The sequence below is a fragment of the Halichoeres trimaculatus genome, unplaced genomic scaffold (assembly GCF_033239565.1).
Source record: "Halichoeres trimaculatus isolate MK-OKI-2021-1 unplaced genomic scaffold, fHalTri1.1 fHalTri1_scaffold_10, whole genome shotgun sequence".
NCBI lineage: Eukaryota > Metazoa > Chordata > Actinopteri > Labriformes > Labridae > Halichoeres > Halichoeres trimaculatus.
The window spans coordinates 5,741,374-5,761,595 of NW_027437187.1; the positions used below are offsets into that span (position 1 = coordinate 5,741,374).

The 20,222-nt window shown below is 42.1% G+C and overlaps 1 protein-coding gene across 3 annotated transcripts in view; it reads left to right on the forward strand.

The window, feature by feature from the left end:
* The window catches only part of LOC141796122 (uncharacterized), a 68,763-nt gene that overhangs the window by 39,984 nt on the left and 8,557 nt on the right, over positions 1–20,222 (forward strand). For 2 of the 3 annotated variants that reach the window (XM_074677065.1, XM_074677066.1), the window contains 21 exons: positions 2,505–2,548; positions 2,686–2,797; positions 7,717–7,882; positions 9,875–9,942; positions 10,068–10,125; positions 10,366–10,540; positions 10,874–10,980; positions 11,106–11,252; positions 11,345–11,454; positions 11,538–11,681; positions 11,795–11,920; positions 12,029–12,146; positions 14,584–14,704; positions 14,802–14,932; positions 15,011–15,087; positions 15,185–15,251; positions 15,364–15,478; positions 17,552–17,634; positions 17,730–17,921; positions 18,098–18,253; positions 18,365–18,435. In XM_074677065.1, coding sequence (XP_074533166.1) covers positions 2,505–2,548; positions 2,686–2,797; positions 7,717–7,882; positions 9,875–9,942; positions 10,068–10,125; positions 10,366–10,540; positions 10,874–10,980; positions 11,106–11,252; positions 11,345–11,454; positions 11,538–11,681; positions 11,795–11,920; positions 12,029–12,146; positions 14,584–14,704; positions 14,802–14,932; positions 15,011–15,087; positions 15,185–15,251; positions 15,364–15,478; positions 17,552–17,634; positions 17,730–17,921; positions 18,098–18,253; positions 18,365–18,435 — 2,388 coding nt within the window. The remainder of the gene's footprint in view (positions 1–2,504; positions 2,549–2,685; positions 2,798–7,716; positions 7,883–9,874; positions 9,943–10,067; positions 10,126–10,365; positions 10,541–10,873; positions 10,981–11,105; positions 11,253–11,344; positions 11,455–11,537; positions 11,682–11,794; positions 11,921–12,028; positions 12,147–14,583; positions 14,705–14,801; positions 14,933–15,010; positions 15,088–15,184; positions 15,252–15,363; positions 15,479–17,551; positions 17,635–17,729; positions 17,922–18,097; positions 18,254–18,364; positions 18,436–20,222) is intronic. The other variant, XM_074677064.1, reaches the window with a different exon arrangement.

Consider the following 20,222-nt stretch of genomic DNA (forward strand, 5'->3'; position numbering starts at 1 on the left):
CTCCTCCTGGACTCTGCAGTTAGTCACCGTTTCCTCTCGCCGTCTTCATCCACACTCTCAGTGGTTGGATGTTCTCCATCAAAGCGGCGCATCAGCTTCTCCCTCAGTATCCCCACACTCCTCCCCAAAAACACACGCTTCTTTTCTGTGGGCTGCTCCTCCAGTGAGGAGGAGGAGGAGGATGAGGAGGGAGGGAGTAAGTATGATGAAGGTAGCTGTGTATGTGTGTCAGAATCCTGTAACAACTACACAGCTTCGGCTTAGAGCTGCAGAGCCTCACAGCTCACATTGAGGCGGGTGTCCCCTGAGCAGGGTGTCCCCTGATCATCCTCTGAGCCCTTACTGAACTAAACTGCTTCAATATTAACTCCAGCTAAGCCGGTTTTCATCCCGTCCTCATCGTGACCTTATCCCAAACCCTAGACTTTGTCTCTGCTTTGTCCCACAGGGTTGGGGGTTGGACTTAATGTGTGTCTCTGTGCAAAGATTGTCTTAATTCACCTCAAAATGGAGGTGTGTGTTGGGCTGAATCAAATCAGCCAGCATTTCAATCCTCCTCTTGCTTAAGACACAGAGTGTAGGGGATGCCCCACACTGTAAAAAAAAAAAAAATCTGTAAAAAAAACGGTAAATGCATTGGCAGCAAAGTTTCCAGACAAATACTGTAAAATTACAGTCAGGCGCTATAAAAACATGGAACAACATGAAATAACTGGAAAAATACAGGAATAGATTTTACAGTCCAAATACATTAAAACACAGTATTTCATTGTTTATAAATGTCCATTGTACTGTAAATTAACATATAAATTCAGTCAAAACACATTGAAATCAGATTTCTCTAAGGTTAATCTCTGTAATTTTATGGTACAAATTATTTATTCTTGGAAACAGTGAAATTAATCTACAGTTATTTCCTGTTAAAATATTTTTTCCCGTGTACAATAACAAATTTGAAATGCATACAAACAAATTGTACGTAAAACTAACGAAAACTGTCTGCAGATTTACAGTGTTAATATGTAATGTTACAGAAAAATACCATCATTTAACAGATTTTTCCTAAATTATTACAGTCAAACACCTTCAATATAGTGACAATGCAAATGGTTCTGCAGAAAAATACCGTTATTTTACAGCAAAATACTTTTTGTTATGATGGTGTTTTGTAACCGTGATTCTACTTACATTAAAGTATTGCATTGGGAGAACAGGCTGCCTGTGCAACACTTCATGGACCAGCTATGTAATTCAAATAACATTGTTGTTAAAAATTGACCAGCATAGCAAAGATCATCAACACATTACGTTTATTCAAAACAAAACACAACGGAAAAATCACTGGGTACACGGTCTGTACAATGGAGCACAGACAAGCAGTCCGCCCAGTGGAGCACAGACAGCCAGTGCACTTCAAGGGGCACAGATAGCCGGTCCACCCCCAGGGGCAGACAACAGAAAAAATACTTTAAGGGTTAATAACCGCAAAATTCAGATGTTTTTTGACCGTGTAAAATGACTGAAAATATCTGTAAATTTACATGCATTTTGTTGTTTTATAAGAAAACAGGAAAACTCTGTTAAAAATTACAGACCATTTCCTGTAAAATTACATTTTATTTAACAGTGCAGTCTACAATAGCCAATAGACCATGATAGGACTGGGCTAACCTTGTGTCAGTAAAGAAAACAACCAATGGGCCACAGACTGGCGTGTTTTAGTTGGTGGTCAGGAAACGAACTCTCCCTAACTGATGTGTTGTTGTTTTTTTTTGCTGAATACATTTGGCAGGCAGGACCAGAAAAGAGTGTCACAATGTGATTGGCCCAGCTCAGTGTCAATCAGGCTGCTGATCCACAGGTTTCATGGGCTGATCAGACCAGTATGTATAATAGCACATCCGTTCACCAGGGAGTGCCAAATGGCTAGTCTGTCCCTGGACGTACTGACACACTGTGGAAATCCACCAACTATCTTTGACTCTCTGGAGCTTGGTCATAACAGCAGCTGACTCTTGAAGTTCTCATCCGGAGCAGACTCTAATGCTGAACCAATCCTCCTGGTCTGTTTCCTGCTCTCACTCAGGGCCCTGAGATCAGGCCAGGCCTTTGGGAGCAAACAAAACTGCTTCATCTGAAAAAAGTCCACAAAGATCCCACATGAAAGGGACTAGATCAACCAAACATGTGTGTTTCCACCTCACAGAGGGTTGAAGAGCTCTCCCTCAGACCTGGAGTGTCTGGTGACTGCAGAAGGGAGAAAGGCTGACACCAGAGCAGCTAACCCATAATTATACTGATAATAATGTGTGTGGAGCTTTGGCTCCATGTGCATCACTAACACTGTGTGAGAGCCCTGCAAACAAACATCTGTTCCCCTGCACCTCACCTCACCTCACACACCCCCTGTGTGAAATGTCCAGTGAGGAACGAGAGGTGCCGGTCTCGGTCTTCAAACCCCTGTCAGTACTGAGCTGTTTTAACTCTCTCCTGTTCTACCTGCAGGGGGCGCCTCCATCTCCAGCACATCTGGCTCCCTGGAGTACAGGTGAGCAGTGAAAATCATGAAGCTCATTCTGTTACTGGAGAAATGAGTGAGACCAGAGCTACGTGTGAAACATCTGTGTGTCAATGTCATCCACAAAAAGTGTTTACCTTCAGTGTGTGTCTGTCTGTGTGTGTCAGTATTTCAGAGGAAGAGCCAGGTCCTCTGCGGAGCGACACGGAGGGGAAAGGAGGTCCTAAAATTAGCCGCACATTCAGCTACCTGCGCAACAAGATGACCAAGAAAGGCAAGGTGAGGGGGTTCATGCATCACGCAGAAACACATCACCAAGCATCTCATTAGACCACTAGAGGGCACTGTCTGGTTGGTCAACCCTGAAAGCAAAGCTTACAGCTACAAGCCAAAATCAGAGTGTGAAGAAGGGATCCTGTAATCAGCCTCTACCCAGAAACATTCCTGTGTTCCTTCCTCCATGACCTAAATCAGGTTTATTTCCTGCAGCTAAATGTTATCTCTCTAAAAGTTAACAAACCTCCCTCTCACATCATCAGCCTGAGCTCTTTTCTGCTCTTTATTAAGGTACAGGATTTTTTCTCTTTATTTTTACCTGAAATTTTGGCCAGAACCAATATCACCTGAATATCTTTTACCTATGTTATAGTGACAGTAGCAGCCTCCTCCCTTTAGGATTCACTCAGCTCTGAACTCTCCTCACAGATATTAGAGAGGATGAGATCAGGGCTAGACCACAGGATGCAGGAGTATAACCGATCACATCAGAGGTTAATAAACATGGTTTCCATAAAGTCTCTTTACATTTAAAACATATGTTTTACAACATCAAATGAACAGACAAATATGTAGAAATCGTTAAAAAAAGTGAAGTAGGGACTGAAGTTTTATCTAATTTAACAAGATAACTCATTTAGGAGAACACTGAACGGCTTGTCTCACACTAGTCGTTGTTATCCTCAGATGTTTGTAATTGTTCACTTCTCTCTTTATCCAACTCTGTCCCTGTCCTCCGCACATTTCCTGTGCCATGACACACATTGAGCCTTTTCTTAAGGAGCTGATCTTTTTGAGGCGTTTAACAGTTCCTCTGTTATCAACAGCATACCTGAAACACACAAATACAATGTTATTAACCATTATGGGTCGCTTTTATTTACAACTCCTTGAGGACTTAAGGGAACACATATGTCCTCCTCCACAAACTGTTATAAAACATAACTTCCCTTTTTGCTTAAATCTTTCAATCAACTTCAATCCTAATTAAAAAATAGCTACATTTTTTTCTTTTCCTTAATTCAACCCTTTAAAGGCCAATTGGATTACACAATGTCACTGATTTTATTTTGGGAAAAAAGAATAAATAAATAATAATCGGAAAAAATGTAATCTACAAAACAATGGTATAAAACAAAACTTAATTCAAGTTATGTATATTTTTATATCATTATCTGAACCCTCTCATTTGATTACATGATGCCATCTTGTCAGTTGTTTCTATTTTTCTCCAAAATTAAACTGAAATGAGAGAGTGCATAATTATACAGTGCTATGACTGTGTGATTGAAAATGGTGATTATAATGGGACTCAATGGGACATTTTTGTCCTCTGTTAAACTTTAGAATCTGACTTTGAAATAAATAAATAAGTGAAAATAATAAAAATGTATCAAAATCATGTTGTTACTAATCTTTTGTAAATTTAAGCCTGATCTTTAAAAAAGAACTTAGCCCTCCAAAACTTATTATATGGAAAATAACTTATAAGTACATAAAATAATATGTAGTCTAGCATTCAGACACTGCAGTACATCCAGAACAGCTCTGCCAGGACCCTGTCATGGGTCTGTGAATATGACCTGGCTCTCTGTCCCACTCAGGATTTAAGTACAAGTTCCCCCTCCTCACCCATCAATGCATTCACTGTCATGCCCCTGATACCTCTAGGAACTCATCTCCCTCCAGTCCTCTTCATGCCAAAACCACCAAACCCCCAGAACCAAGCTCGGCTGTACTGGTGACCGGGCCTTTTCTTCTGCAGTTACAAGACTGTGGAAAACCCTCCCTGACCACCAGAGGGCTCCACAGACTGCAGATGCCATTAAACAAAACCTGAAAATAGATATTTTTTACCAAAGCATTCTGCTAAATGTCTTCTAGGTTTCCCTCTTAACTTGAATCTTTAATTTTTTATCCTATTGCTCTTTGCTCTGTAGCCTCTTGAGATTGTTGAAATTGCAAAATAAAAACAGGCATTTTAAAGGGTTAAATAACAAAAATAAATAGTTTTTTGTTTTTGATTTGGACTGAAGTTGATTGAAAATTTTGAGGGAAAGAAAGAACAATCTCTTATTTTTTACAGCAGTTTTTGGAAGAGGACATTTTTTTCCTCTGATGTCAACAAAGGCTTGTACTTCCACCCCCAGTGTATCATGACCTATGAAAAAATTAAATTGTATGTATGTCATATTCCATATGGAGTAACAAAACCAAAGTTATGGCCCAAAATTGAGGACAAAATTTATCTGAAAGGACAGAAATGTCTCTGGTGACCTCTGAGGGTTAAAAACGTTGATAACTGCTGAGTACAAAGAAAAATCTTATTAAGAAAGCTCATCAGTTGACTTTGTGATATGTTTTTACATTTTAAAGGGACTTAATGGACACCCTGTATTTTCAAAACAGCTGATGCTCTATCAAGTGTCACACAGCAACTTGTGTGTTTCTGTGTGTGCCTGTGTAACCTGCAGTCATAGCATGTCAACGTCTTTGGACAAAAACAACTACATGGAAAGGGGTGGATGTTTTTTGAGGTTTAGATAAAAGGCAAAAGTAGGGGACCTGATCTGACTTGAAAACTATCAGAGGTCACAGGATCACTCCTCCACTTTGTTTCCTGTTTCTTAAGAGTTTGAAATCTGAGTTAGTCCCAGCACTATGTCATCACCCAGCCATCCAAAAATAAAAGCTAAACTGAAAAAAAAGCTGAAGTGAAACTAAATATTCAAAAACCTGAATGAGAAGAGAGGAAGAAGAAAAAATGAAAGAACAAAACAAAATAGATTTTTAAAAAAGTTAAAGTCAGAATCCGTCACTCCCTCTTTACGACATCTTTTAAGCATTTGTCGTGAAAACTCAAAGCTTGTTCAGAGGAAAGAAGAAACCTGCACACACCGCAGACAGACAGCAAAAGAGGAACTCGTGTGTTTGTGTGTGTGTGTATGTGTGTGTGTGAGAAGATGCTTGCCAGTCAACTTCCTGATTTGAAAACAGACGAACAAGCAGCAGCTTAAATACAATGAACAAAACAGAGACGACAACACAGACGGACAGAGACAGAGACAGACAGAGAGAAAGACAGAGACAGAGGGAGACAGACAGACCACAACAGATTCAGGACGCTCTGCATCATGCTCAGTAAGAGGCTGAGTCGCTCTGTTAAGTGGAGAGAAGGTGATGGATCAGATGAGGTAAGAGAGTGATAACCGTGTGTGTGTGTGTGTGTGTGTGTGTGTGTGTGTGTGTGTGTGTGTGTGTGTGTGTGTGTGTGTGTGTGTGTGTGTGTGTGTGTGTGTGTGTGTTTGGTCCATTTGACAGTAGTGTGACATTCGAGGTTCATGGAGCCTGTTGAGATTAGCTCACGTTATAATAAAATGCCACAGACAGAGTTCAGACATTTAGCTGTAAGAGCAGAATGTTTGTTTGTATGATCACATGACCCAGATGATATCACTTCCTGGTTCAGAGTCTAAACTAAAAAAAGAAAACCATTGGACCAACCTTAATAATTGCTTGGTCACACCTAAATAAAGTTAGTTCTTTGAAATGAAGTTAATAAGTTCAATCAATACAATTGATGAAGTCAAATGAACTTACGAGTTGAATTCTTCTCAAATCAATATTTTGCATCAGTCCAACTTAAGGTTTTCAGTTGTTTCAACTCAATAATTTGCAAAACCTCAAAGTAAAACCTGACGAGGTGTTTTTATACTTACACTGTAAAAATGTGACAAGTTGAGCTCACTTAAAAGAATCTAGGAAATCAATTGCACTAAAAAGGTTAGTAAATATGACCAATAGTCTTAAGTTGAGTTTACTTTATGTCTACTTGTAAAGTTTACGTTACAGCTTATTGAATTGACTCATTTCAAACCGCAAGTGAGGAGGGAATGCAGTGGATATTAGACCCAGCTGTACATTAAGATGATAACCTGCTAAGAGCACAAGCTTTCTGTGCTCCACATGGCATGGACCTGCTGTCTGTGCCCTGTGGCATTGACCATGTACCTTGAAGGATGTTTAATGTTTTATATGTTAATAAATGAGATGTGATGATGAGCTAAAATTATGATTTGAAATGACAAACTGGGTTTAGTCTTCAGTTATATTCAGATTACCTTTACTGAGAGAGTATTTGGAGCCCTCACTGCCATGGAGCACAGGAAGCCAAGACAAGCAGCCTATGTCGTGGAGCACAGACAGCCAGCCAGCATATTGGACCACAGACAGCCATATGGTCCATGCCATGTAGCACAGACACACTGTCCCCGTGTGGTATCTTAATTATTGAATTTAAACAACGTAAAACTTTGAGTTGGATTGATGCAAAAATATTGATTTGAGAAGTTAATTAAAATTTTTAGTTTATTTGACCTATTAAGTTGTGTTAATTGAACTTGTTAATTTCATTTCAAAGAACTTAATTCATTTAGGTGTGACCAATTGAAGCAATTCATTTAAGTTGGTCCAACTACTTTTTTTGTTTAAATGTATCAACGCAGAATTTCAAGTTGATATGATCCACAAAAATACATTGGAAACCTTAACTTTAAAACATTGAGTTGGATTCATTAAAAAAATTACATCACTTCAAGTGGTTGAAGATTCCCTTTTTACAGTGTAGAAATAAAAACAAACAGCTGAATCTGCAGTGACATGAAGAGGATATGACACATTAGGCTCTCTGTAACGGATGGATAATCCTGTAATCTCACGTTTCAGTGGTGAGTGGCTCTGCTTCACAGCTTCCAAACCTAAAAGTGAACAAAGAAGAAAAGAGTTTAAACGAGAGTGTGTGTTTGCATGTGTACCAAGGTTGTTACTCTGGACACTATCAGGTGTTTAATCCACGGCAGCAGCAGCAGCTCTCTGACCACGTGAACCCTTGTGGTGATGTCTGTGTGTGTTTATGTTTCCAGGAGAAAGAGAAGGAGAAGAGAGGAGAGAAGGAGCGAGATGGCAAAGAGAAGGAGAGGAGGAGTGTGAACGGTCATCTCTTTGTCTCCATCAGTCCCTCTCTGTCCTCAGTCTGTCAGCTCTGCAGTAAACCTCTGAGGGACACCAAGGACACCTTCATCTGCAACAGTGAGACCTGCTTCCTTGCTCTGCTCTCTTCTTCACCTCCTCTTCTCTCCTCATACCATCACCTTTCTTCTCTTCCTCACAGCCCTGCTTTCAATGTCAGATGATTCACCAAAGGACAGGAGTCATAGCTTTGTTTCATAGTAATCCCCTCAGAGATCAGACCTCGTTGTTTGGACAGCAGGCTGTAGTAGAACACATCTATAAAATTGAAACACATTTGAAAACAGACCTTATTGTTATTTGTCATTCCCACCAATGGTAAGAGCACAGAATTCACGGAATATCCAGAAATTCAACCACAGGGAGGTTGTTCTCTGTATACAGAGCCCAACTTCTCTGTTGCACTTCAAACACACTTCCTGTGTGACACTTTGCACCATAACATGGAGCAAAACCTGACAGCAGGTGGCCCACATGCTTCCTGTGGAATTCAGATGTCAGCCTCAAGAGATGATCACACCGAGAGCATCAGCATAGGAAATCTCAGTGTGTGAAGAGTCAGGGCTTGATGATAATGAGGAGGATGAGGAGGATGAAGAACACGAGCTGTAAAAGTAGCTCAGTGTGTGTCTGTTTTTGTCTTACTGAGGTTGTTGAGTGTTTGTGTGACCCTGCAGGGTCTCTGTGTGTTGTTAGACATGAGGACTGGAGACTTCAACTCAAGTCGTGCTCACAAAGAGAGCTCTTGTTTTCATTGGTAACATTGACAGATTCAAAATAAAAAAGGCCTCTTGTTTATGACGTTTTTTTAATAAACTCCTTTGAAATTTGAAAAGGACTGGGAAAAAGTGACCCGAACAATTTGTAGTGGTTGATAGATCTTAATTTTAGTCAGGTCCTCATTCCTAGAGTAGGGGGAGCACACCTCTCCTCCTTACTCATGTCTGTATATTTAAAGAGCCAAGGCAGGAAGAGCACACATCCCTTCTTTTGTATGTGCATCTTTTTAAAGCCAAGGCAGGGAGAGTAGATGTTCCTACTTTATCTGTGCATTTTTAAAGGCAAAGGCAGGATGAGCACACATGCCACCTTGTATATCTGCATTTTTTAGAACCTTAGGCAGGGAGAGCACATCCCCCTCTATCATACCAACGTTTTTAAGCAATGCAAGTAAGAGCACACCTCCCTCTCTAAGGCAGGAAGAGCACACATCTTGGCTTTTGCTATGTGCATAATTTTAGAGTTCAGGCAGGTAGAGCACTTATCCCTACTTTCATTAATGCATGTTTAAAAGCAAAGACAGGATGAACACACATGCCTCCTCATACATCTGCATTTTTTAGAAGTTTTGGCAGGAAGACCACCTCCCCCTCTTTCATAACAGAATTTTTAAAGCAAAGACAGGTAGCAGACATCAGGCAGGGAGAGCATGCATCTTAGCTTTTATTTTGTGCATAATCTTAAAGCCAATGGCAGGATGAGCACACATCCCTACTTTCATTTGTGCACATTTTCTAATCCAAGGCAATGTGAGGACTTACCCTTTCTTTCAAATGTGCATATTTTTAAAGTTTTTGCAGGGTGAGCACACATCCCTCCTTTATATGTGCACACATTTTGAGCCAGGACAGGGCGAGCACACATCCCTCTAATTACATGTGCATATCTTCAAGGCAAAGGTAGGGAGAGCACATATCTTAGCTTTTATATTTGCATCGTTTTATATAAGATCCTAAGACAGGGAGAGCACACCTCTTCTCTCTCATATCTGCATACTATTCCAAGCTAAGGCAGAGAGAGCACAAATACCCTTGTTTAAAAAGACCGCGTTTTAAAAGCTAAGGCAGGGGGAGCACACCTTCCTAGACATTTTGCCATTATTATAATGTTTCTTCTTTGTTTTAATCTGCATTTATTTCTATGTGTAAACTGATTTGAGAACTATCTCATACAAATATATGATACAGAATAAAAATGAATTTGAGTCAAAGGTGTTGTTGTTATTCTCACTCTGACTTTCATCTGTGTGATTTCTTTGTTTCCTGTGTACAGACTGTGGGGTGTACGTCCACAAGTGCTGCAGAGAGAGACTTCCAGTGTGTTCAAAGAGCAAAGTAAAGGTATATACACACACACACACACACACACACACACACACACATACCGTACTTCATATCAGATCAGTCCTCTCTTGGCACGTCAGTCTCTTCTTCTGTCTGTAATGATGTCCTGTGTTTGTCTCCAGATGCAGACTCTGGTGCCTGAAGCTGCTCCTGGATCAGCTGTGAGCATGAGGAGTAAATGTAAGAACACAGAAAGCCACAAATCTCTCATACACACAGGCTGTCATATGAAAAGAGTTTGATTTACTATGTGTCAGAAACAGAAACTACGAGAGAGGAGATGAAGTCTGGCGTCTCTAGAAACAATAATCAAGCAAAGATAGAAACAAACAAGTTTCACCATCAGAGTCAGAGGAGAAATGTTTTACCAATGTTGTGACTCAGAGCTCTGTCTCACGGTCTTTCTTTCTTTACGTTCAGCCACATCTTCAGCATCCTCAGTGTCTTCCGCATCCTCCTCATCCTCACGGGAACGCTGGTCCACTGCAACCACACCTGAAGACCAGCTGCCTGTGCTGTTTCCCCGGAGACACCCCAGCATCTTCAACACACACAGCAACCTGTCCAAGAGCATCTCCACCAGCAACATCGCAGGGTGAGACACACACACACTGTCTCTGCCTCTTGGGCCCATAGTTTGTTCATGCCTGAGATTTCGTGCAGATGTGATCGCACCAGGAAGTGTTACTCTTAGAGAGGTGTTGAAATCAAGCAGACCTCAGACTGGGGCCACGGTTCATCTATGAGCAGGACAACGACCCTAAGACTACAACAAAATGTAAAGCCCTGTGAAAACTTTGTGGATAGGTCATGTTACCATCTACAGTGAGCTCACATCACCAGCTGGATGGTGGTTTCTGGAGAGTGTATCTATCAGATCAGATGTGTGTGACCGTGTGTGTGAGACTGAAGCTGTTCTCTGTTGCAGGTTAGACGATGTTCCTCTGAAAGGACTCAAGTTCCTGTCCCAGTCCACGGACTCTCTGAACCAGGGCAGCAAAGTCAACGCCTCCACTGAGTCTCTCACTGATGAAGGTACACAAACACAAACATGAGTTAAGATAAACAAACTGGATTGTGTGAGTTTGGCCGCGCTCTGATGAACAAAAAGCTGTGACTGTTACTGAAGCAGATTTTTCCATGTGTGTGTGCATGTACAGGCACTGAGATGATGGACAGCCAGCTGATGGGAGAGTTTGAGTTTGACGTTAAAGATCTGGAGGCTGATTCTTGGAGCGGCACAGTGGATAAAAAGTTCCTGAAAGCTCTGAAGAAAGACGAGATCAAGCGACAGGACGTGATCTACGGTAACGTCTGTCTGATGTCCCCTCCAGGTGTGAGCGTACCTGTGGTACACGCACACACAGCAGCTCTGACACCTGTCTCTCTGTCTCCACAGAGCTGTACCAGACAGAGTTCCACCACGTGCGGACGCTGAAGATCATGACAGAGGTTTATTACAAAGGCCTCCAGAAGGAGCTGCAGCTCGACACTCTCACTCTGGACAAGGTGAGCGCAGGGAGAGGAGCAGGTTGATGACATCACTGATCACAGAGTCAGGAATTAAAGGTTAGCGTGTTGTTGTTCTCCAGATATTCCCCGTGTTGGACGACCTTCTGGAAGTGCACACACGCTTCCTCAGCCGGCTGCTGGAGAGGAAGAGAGCGTCTTCATCTGAGGGACAGAACAACAACAACTTCCTCATCTGCAGCGTCGGGGACATCCTGCTCCAACAGGTGAGCTGACAGGTGTTGGAGTGTTGGAGCCCCTTTTACTGAAGCTTCGGAGACCATGTATGAAATGGTTAGAGTGTCACACTGAAGCATCCCTCCTCTGTCTGTGTCTCCAGTTTTCAGGCTGCGTTGCTGACAGCATGAAGAAGGTTTACGGAAAGTTCTGCAGTCGCCATCACGAAGCCGTCAACCTTTACAAAGACCTGCACGCCAAAGACAAACGCTTCCAGGCCTTTATTAAGGTCAGCACACACTCTGCATGCAGGGATTCCTCTGAGAGTTACTCCATCCTGAAGATGTGTGTGTGTGTGTGTGTGTGTGTAACTCTGTGTGTGTATGTGTATGTGCAGAGGATGATGAGTAGCAGCATTGTACGGAGGCTGAGTATCCCAGAATGCATCCTGTTGGTCACTCAGAGGATCACCAAGTATCCTGTTCTGATCCAGAGGATTCTGCAGCACACCAAGGGTGAGCACACACTCACACACACACACAGTGGTAGAGTGTCTGAGCTGCTGGAGGAGAGTGTGCTCACTATGGAAGCTGAGATACAGTCAAAAAAAAAAAGAAAGAATTGTTGAATGAAAGTAATAAAATTGTGGATAGAATTTCCATCCAATTAAAATGCTTCAGTTAGCAAGACCTAAATTTTGTTAAACCAACTAATCATATATGTTGTGTGAATATCAAGTTTTTGCGTTAGTATTACTTGTGTGCAATGTGTGGGTCCATCTTAATGTGAAAAGGTTGTTTCAACATATCCAATAAAGTAAGACATCTGAACCATGAGTGAGGAGGGTACACAGTGGATTTAAGACCTTGCTGTACATTGAGCTTTGTTGTATTTTTCTCTGGACAAAAGCAATGTAAGCTGGCTGTGCACCACTGCATGGACAGGCTGTGTAATCTCAACACACTTCAGTTTAAAATTGGCAAACAAAGCATGCGCGTCAACACATTTTGTTTTATTAACATTAAACAAACTGTAAAAATCATCGGGTACATTGGGTTCCATGTGCAGCAATGACCACCAGCACAAACAGCCTGTCCACGCCCAACAGCACAAACAGTCAGTCCATGCCCAACAGCACAGACAGCCAGTCTGCGCCCAACAGCACAGACAGCCAGCCTGAGCCAAGGTTATAATAGTTTTGGATTTGTCATTATAGTTTAGTTTTAGTTAGTTTTGACATTTTATTTTCCATTACAGTTTATTTTTAACTAGTTTTAGAGCAGACATTCTAGTTTTTATTTAGTTTTGATTTTTGCAACAAGGCTTAGTTTTAGTTTAGTTTCAGTTTAGTTTTAGTTTAGTTTTAGTTTTTCATACCATATTAACCAGGTGCAGGATTCAAAAGTGATCAAAGATTCAATTCAGTAGTGCTCACTGCTCAGTCAATGCTGATACTGAACTGTTGGCTGCTGCTTTAAACACGTGAAAATAATATAAACTTAGTATAAAAAATATAAGCATAAATTATATAAAATAATGTTGACATAAATTGCATTAAAATAATATTAACATAAATTATTAAAAAAAAAAACAATACAATATGAGCTTCAATGAATAAAAACTTGGACTCTGTAACAATTAAACGATTACAGATGCTCTGATTCATTGCTCCACTACGTTTGGTCGCAGCACAGAGCACAGCCAGTCAGTGCAGTAAACAAGCTCGTCCCTGTACGTTGCTATGATGGTGCTGTGCGGCACTGACAACTACCGAAAACTGTCTAAAATTGGTTGGGAAAATGTGTTGGATTAATTTAAATCCTAAAGGCTGTTAATATTGTCAGAAACAATAACTAAGGGAATTTTGTCTATCATTTTAGTTAGTTTCAATTAGTTATGTGAACACAAGATACAGTTTTAGTTTACTTATCGTTTTTGTTTTCTTTTCTAGTTTGTATTAGTTTGAGTTAACTGCAATGTATTTTAAATTTCAGTTTTCGTTTTTCAGTTTCTTTTTAGTTAACTATTACAACCCTGGCCTGCGCCCATCAAGCAAAGACTGCAGGTCCACACCAGTTGAGCACAGGCAGCCCGTCCATGCCAGCCAAGCGCAGATAGCGAGTACCATCTCACTAACACCTTCTCAATGTACAGTCGGGTCTCATGTGCACTGACTTCCCTCCTCACTCATGGTTTCAATGAGCTGTCACAACAAAAATTACTTAATTTGTTTGTACCAATTAAACCAGCAAAAGTTTACTAAGTTATGTCCAGTTGACCAGTTTTTGGCAGTTTTGCATGTGGCCGCTCCATCATGGTACACTAAGACTTATGGTCCTGTTTGTGTAATAACTAGATGTGCATATGGGCCCAGGTCTTTGTCTAGAGTGCCTCTGGCCTTCATTCTTAGAGAGCAAGGGTTTCCTCCTTCCTCCAATGAGAGTTAAACTTGTTAAGTCTTTTTTTCTGATCGAGTCTGTTTCTGACTGTAAGCTTTTTCAGCCAGCTGTCAGAGCCATGATGATGTTTTAGGGTTTGGAGGCTTCTTTCAGTATCTTGTGATCTGCTCACAGAGCTGAACTTGCTGAAACAGCCTGACCTGGACGTGTTGATGGTTGTTCTGAATGCGCTCCTCTTGCAGACTATTATCCAGACAGTGGAATGGCTGATTTAAAAATCTTTAGAGATCTCTTAAAATCCCTTTCCAGACTCATCAGCGTCAGTCTTCTTTCTGATGTCATCACACAGCTCATTAAACCTCACTTCAGCGGTCAGGACCACAACAAGCGAAATGTCTAAGATGCATAATCACACACAGAGATGAGTCACCCCCTGCTGGATGTTAGAGGGATTCAGAGCACCATCCTCTCCCATCATTAAGCCTGAGGAAGACAAGATGACACCCTGTGTTTAGCCTCAAGTATTAATTGTGTGTGTTTGTGTGTGTAACAGAGTCTGATGAGGACCACAGCTGTGTGTGTGAGTCTCTGCGCTGTGTGAAGGAGCTCATTGCTGCTGTGGATAGTAAAGTCAACGAGCAGGAGAAGAAGCAGAGACTGAAGGAGGTCTACAGGTACATAAATCCCTCTGTGAAGGGGTTTTTTGTCTGTGTGTAGCCAATCAAAGTCCTGCTATCCTGATGACACATGTGTGTGTGTTGATCTCTGCAGCCGCACTGATAGTAAGTCCATCATGAGGATGAAAAGTGGGCAGATGTTTGCCAAAGAGGACCTGATCAGAGGGAGGAAGCTGCTGCACGACGGGGCGCTGCAGCTCAAGAACTCAGCTGGCCGACTCAAAGGTTCACCCTCTTCCTCCTGTGTGTGTGTGTATTTGGTGTGCGTGTGTGTGTGTACTCATGTTGTTGTGTGTGTTGCAGAGGTTCAGGCCATGCTGCTGTCAGACGTGCTGGTGTTCCTGCAGGAGAAAGACACTAAATTCGTCTTCGCCTCTTTGGTCAGTAACGTTGGTTTGTGTGTAGGGTCAAAGGTCAGGTCACATGATGTGTTTTTTTTCACTCAGTGTGTTTCTGTTCACATGTGTGTGTGTGTAGGATCAGCGCTCCACAGTAATATCTCTGCAGAACCTGATCGTCAGAGAGGTGGCCAATGAGGAGCGAGGTCAGTGGATACACACACACTTACAAATCTTACACACACTCAGACACAAATACGCCATCCGCCCTCTGTCATTGGTTGATAGGTAGCCTGATCAGTTGTTTGTTTTCTTCAGGGCTCTTTCTGATCACAGCGGGCATCGAGAGGCCTGAGATGGTGGAGGTGCTCGCCAGCAGCAAGGAGGAGAGAAACACATGGAGGGCGATCATACAGGACGCCATGCACTGCATGTAAGCACGCACAGACACACATAATTATTTTACCTTTCACACAGAAACAAATGATTTCACAGAACCAAAATCTACCAGGGTCAGGATCCTCATCCCCCTGATGCTAGCAGTCAGCTGTGTGTCCTTTCTGCTGGTCACAGCATGAAGTCGCTTGTTGGAGTTTGTAAAAAGTCTCTGACACACCTCCTGAGGAACCCCAGCCCAGTCTTCTTTGGAAAACCATTCAAGCTCCTCCAGATCTGATGCCCCTCTGGCATAGACCCTGGTCTTTAGATCAGTCCCCCTTTGCAGGTTCTCATTTACCCCTCTTTAACCAAATTGGTGCTAGAGCTAGTTCCAGGTCAGTGCCTGACTTAGCACTTAACACTCTTTGTGTTTTCACTGACAAAGCTCTGGCTCCAGGTGCTCAGAACTGGTGCTTAGTAAGCACCAACCCTTTTCTGGGCCAGAGCAAAGCACTAACTACATCAGACCTGGGCAAACTACGGCCCGCGGGCCACATCCGGCCCTTTGTGCGTCCCTGTCCAGCCCGCATATGTCTTAATACTTCATCTATCACAGGCACTTCACAAGACGTTGTTGATTGAATTCTCCCTCTCTTCCACTGGCTCAGTCAGTCTCCTCCACCTGAACTCACTACTGTTCTGAAGAGAGAGCGCCGTTGCGTACACGCGCAGTGTGTATGTGCAGCACACAATGAAGTCAGACAGATCTTCACATCAACACGCATTTCACTATTTTAGAGTCAGCCTTCTTCTTATAGTGATATGATTCACGCTGCTCTAGACTCTCCTGATTGAAGAGGATGCTACGTTAGAGCAGAGCTACATTAGTTTAACTCACGGCATGTCAACACCAAAAAAGAAAGATAGAAAGGTAACAGCTAAGGCTCTGTTAAAATCTTCATCAACGATTGCTGCACCGTTATCTGTCTCCGTCTCTGAGGTCTCCTGCAGAGTCTTTGAATCAAACCAACTTAGAGGGAGGGGGTGGATGGTTTTTCAGTTTTTGATATGACGCCTAAGTACAGTACTTGATTTGACTTAGAAAAATATTAGCGATCACAGGAGCATACTTAAAGTTGGGGAACAATCAGGAGAAATCATAAGCCAGGAGAACAGCCAGAGAAGGGGTTTAAAAAATGGGAGTCTCCCTCCATATCCAGGAGTGTTGGCAGCCTGCCAGTACTCTCGATGGGTAAAAGTAACGAGTTTATGTATGACACAGATTGACAAAGATGAAAACTAAAGACATGTTCTCTATCATTTTAAGAGTCAGTAATTGTTTTTATTTTTTTATTTGACCTATGCAGCACAATTTCACAAAACCTGAAATAAATATTTACAGAGTGCTTTATTCTTCAGATGATCAGTAACAGCTATTCAAAATATTTAATTTAGCGCATTTTACAATGGAAAAGAAGTTGGTGGCCCTTTGACACAATTCAGGTTTCTCATGTGGCCCCTGGTAAAAATTAATTGGCCATACCTGAACTACATCAAGGGCCAGGGGCGAAGCTACAGTGACCAACGATCAGTGTGAAAAACAGTCATTCTTAAAGAGGAAAACTGCCAGGCCTGTCGCCTGCTGTTCTGTTGGAGTTTCCTCTTATATACGGTGGCCCTGAAGGCCAATGGGAATAATTACTTCAAAAGGCGCAAAATAAATTTGAGAAGCACTAATACATTTCACTGAACATAAATGAATTTCATAGAGCAAAAATATATTTCAAAAGACACAAATACATGTCACAGAACGCAAATCAAAATCATAGACTACAAACTAAATTTCATCATCACAAAATAAATTTTAGCAATCTAATTTCACATCATGAAGCATATTAGATGACTGAGTGACTGATGTGCTTCATGATGCTTTCAGCTCCAATGACAGCTAAAGGGGGCTGACTGTGTTTAAAAAAAAAAACCATTGGGACTTTAAGTCTGTTTTAGACTCAGCTCTACAATTTAACACGACATATTTATGAAGCAAAGTGTTGCAGTGACCCAGACGGAACACAGTCCTGTTTCTTTAAGGACACAGTTTAACTGGACAATGTCTGTTCATCTTCAGGGAGAAAGATGAAGACGAGGGCATCCCCAGTGAGACAGAGGAAGACAGGAGACAGCAGGAGAGCAGAGCCAAGGAGATCAGAGGTGAACACACACACACACACACGTATAATAAGGATGAGATGAGGTAAACACACACTTTAACGGTGGTGATTTCACTCAATCAACATCTCCCTCAGAGCTGCTGCGACACAAAGACGATCAGATCATCTCCCTGCTGCTGGAAAAAGTCGACATCTTCAGAGACCTGAGCGACTGTAGCCCCGGCCCTGACAGCAGGACGCCACCTGTCAGAGAGAGGATGCTGTTCAGAGCCACTGCTGATGATGTCACAAAGGGAGAGCCAATCATCAAAGACGCTCTGAGAGAAGGTAAGCAGGTTGTGTGTTTGTGTGTGTGTGTGTGTGTGTGTGTGTGTGTGTGTGTGTGTGTGTGTGTGTGTGTGTGTGTGTGTGTGTGTGTGTGTGTGTGTGTGTGTGTGTGTGTGTGTGTGCGTGCATGTGGTTATGCTGATGATTTGTTGCTAATGCGTGTGTTGTCTCTGCAGTGGAGACGCTGCACACTCTGGTCCACAGTGGTGTAGGGGGAGCTGGGTGCAGTACCCCTGTCAGCCTGACAGGGGGCAGTGTGGGACCGGTGTGTCTGCCCAGGAGAGCTGAGACATTTGGAGGCTTCGACAGTCATCAGATGAACATCAGCAAAAGTGAGACACACACAAACACTCACACACACACACACACACAGGTCTCAACTTGCTCCACATGTTTACAGGTACGTTTCAGCCAATCAGAAGCTTTTCTGTCTCTGTCCTCAGATGGAGAGAAGGAGGAGGGGGATGAATCACTGGACCTCCGCAGGACTGAGTCAGACAGTGTGCTGAAGAAGGTGTGTGTGTGTATTATTAATGAGTGTATTCTGCTGGCAGATTTCTCTTTAAAAATGGATGTGTGTGTGTCAGTGAGTGCAGCTGATGAGCAGAGATGTTTGCGAGCTGTCGGTTTGATCCCTGAGCCTCTCACAGTGACTCCTACATCATGATATTACTGCCCTCTGTGTGAGGACTCACTGGTGTTACTACTGCTCAGATCAACTCTGTGTTTTATTTTATACACACTCATTTAACCGGGAAATCCTCTGAGACTGAACCCACAGCTGAAGTTTGACACACACCTGACATCAGCTGAGTCAGAGTCAGGAAACAGACGCTTCAAAGCAGAGGTAGATGTGGATGGATGGCAGTGAAGGATGATCCTCATCCTCAGCTTTCTGACAGAAACCTGGAGGTTTTGTGCAAACACTGATTCATATTTGGAGCTGATCTTAATTAGCTCAACCTGGACTAATCAAGGCCCCAGTTCAGCTGAGGACAAACAGCCCCAGAGCATGATGCTGTTCACCGCCATGCTTCACTGTGGGGCTGCTGTTGTTTTGGAGATTATGGCCAAAAAGTTTAACCTTGGTTTCATCAGACCAGAACACATTTTCCCATCATGCTTTGGGGAGACTTCAAATGTGTTCCTGCAAAATTGATCCAGGTTTAGATATTTTTTATAAAATGGCTCAGATTGTTTCAGACCAAGACCAGAAAACCCACATACGACCAAGCTAAAACGCCCAGTTAGCAAACTGATGCATTACAAACTTTCATCATATATATCACTTGTATTTGTGCTAATGTTAGCTTCCGCGGCGTCCATAATAGTGATGGGAAACTTGATTCTTTTTACTGAGTGGAGTTTAAATGAGTCACTCACCAAAGTGAATCGGGTTTTTGAGTCACTTGAGTCAGTTACCCAGAAAGTGCATAGAAAACTATATTTCAGAGAGATTCATACCAGCGAAATGCCTGAAAAGGACAATTAATACACTCCGATGTGAAAAAAAAGAGTAAAAGATCAACATATATTAAAGAAACTTTTATTTTTCTAACTCACAAATAAAATAACATTAAATTAAAGAAATAAAACTGAGAAAAATTACAAAGTTCAAACAGTGCAACATTAGAGAAAATAACTTTGTACAATAAATCTAAAGTAAAATAAAGCCTCTTGACACATGAAAATAAACGGAAATAGCTTAAACAATAGTGAAATAAAAATAAAGTGTCAGCAGTCATCAAAAAGTCACCCCTCCTTTAAAATGAATTGTCCTCACAACAAATTGGCATTCAGGAAAATGATCTCACAAACCTTTCCAGTACTGAGACGGTAAGGCTACGTACGTTCGAGCTGGCGAGTGACTTGTATGTGCCTTGAGTCATACTGTGAGTGAGTTAGTGATCCGTATGTACTGTGGGTGAGTTAATGACCCGTATACACTGTGAGTTGAGCCATTCTACGTACCAGCCATTCTCCCATGATGTGAGTGAGGGGCTAGGCTACCGTGAGCTTTGTACTGAGTCAGTAAATGAGTCATTTGGGGCGAAGAATCATGAGTCTCGAGTCAGTAAAGTGATTCTCGGGTATTAAATGATTCGTTCATGGTTTGCAGAACACTAGTCCATAATGCGCAGATGAATCATCTCACAGTTTCATCTTCTCCTGGCCACAGCCAGTAGTAATCCTACACCTCTATGTTCTGGGATTGAACTCTTTCTTCCAAGCAGACGCTGGCTTTTCAGTTGTTTGTCATTTTGAAGGACAGGGTCGTAAAAATTCTGTCATAATGAACAA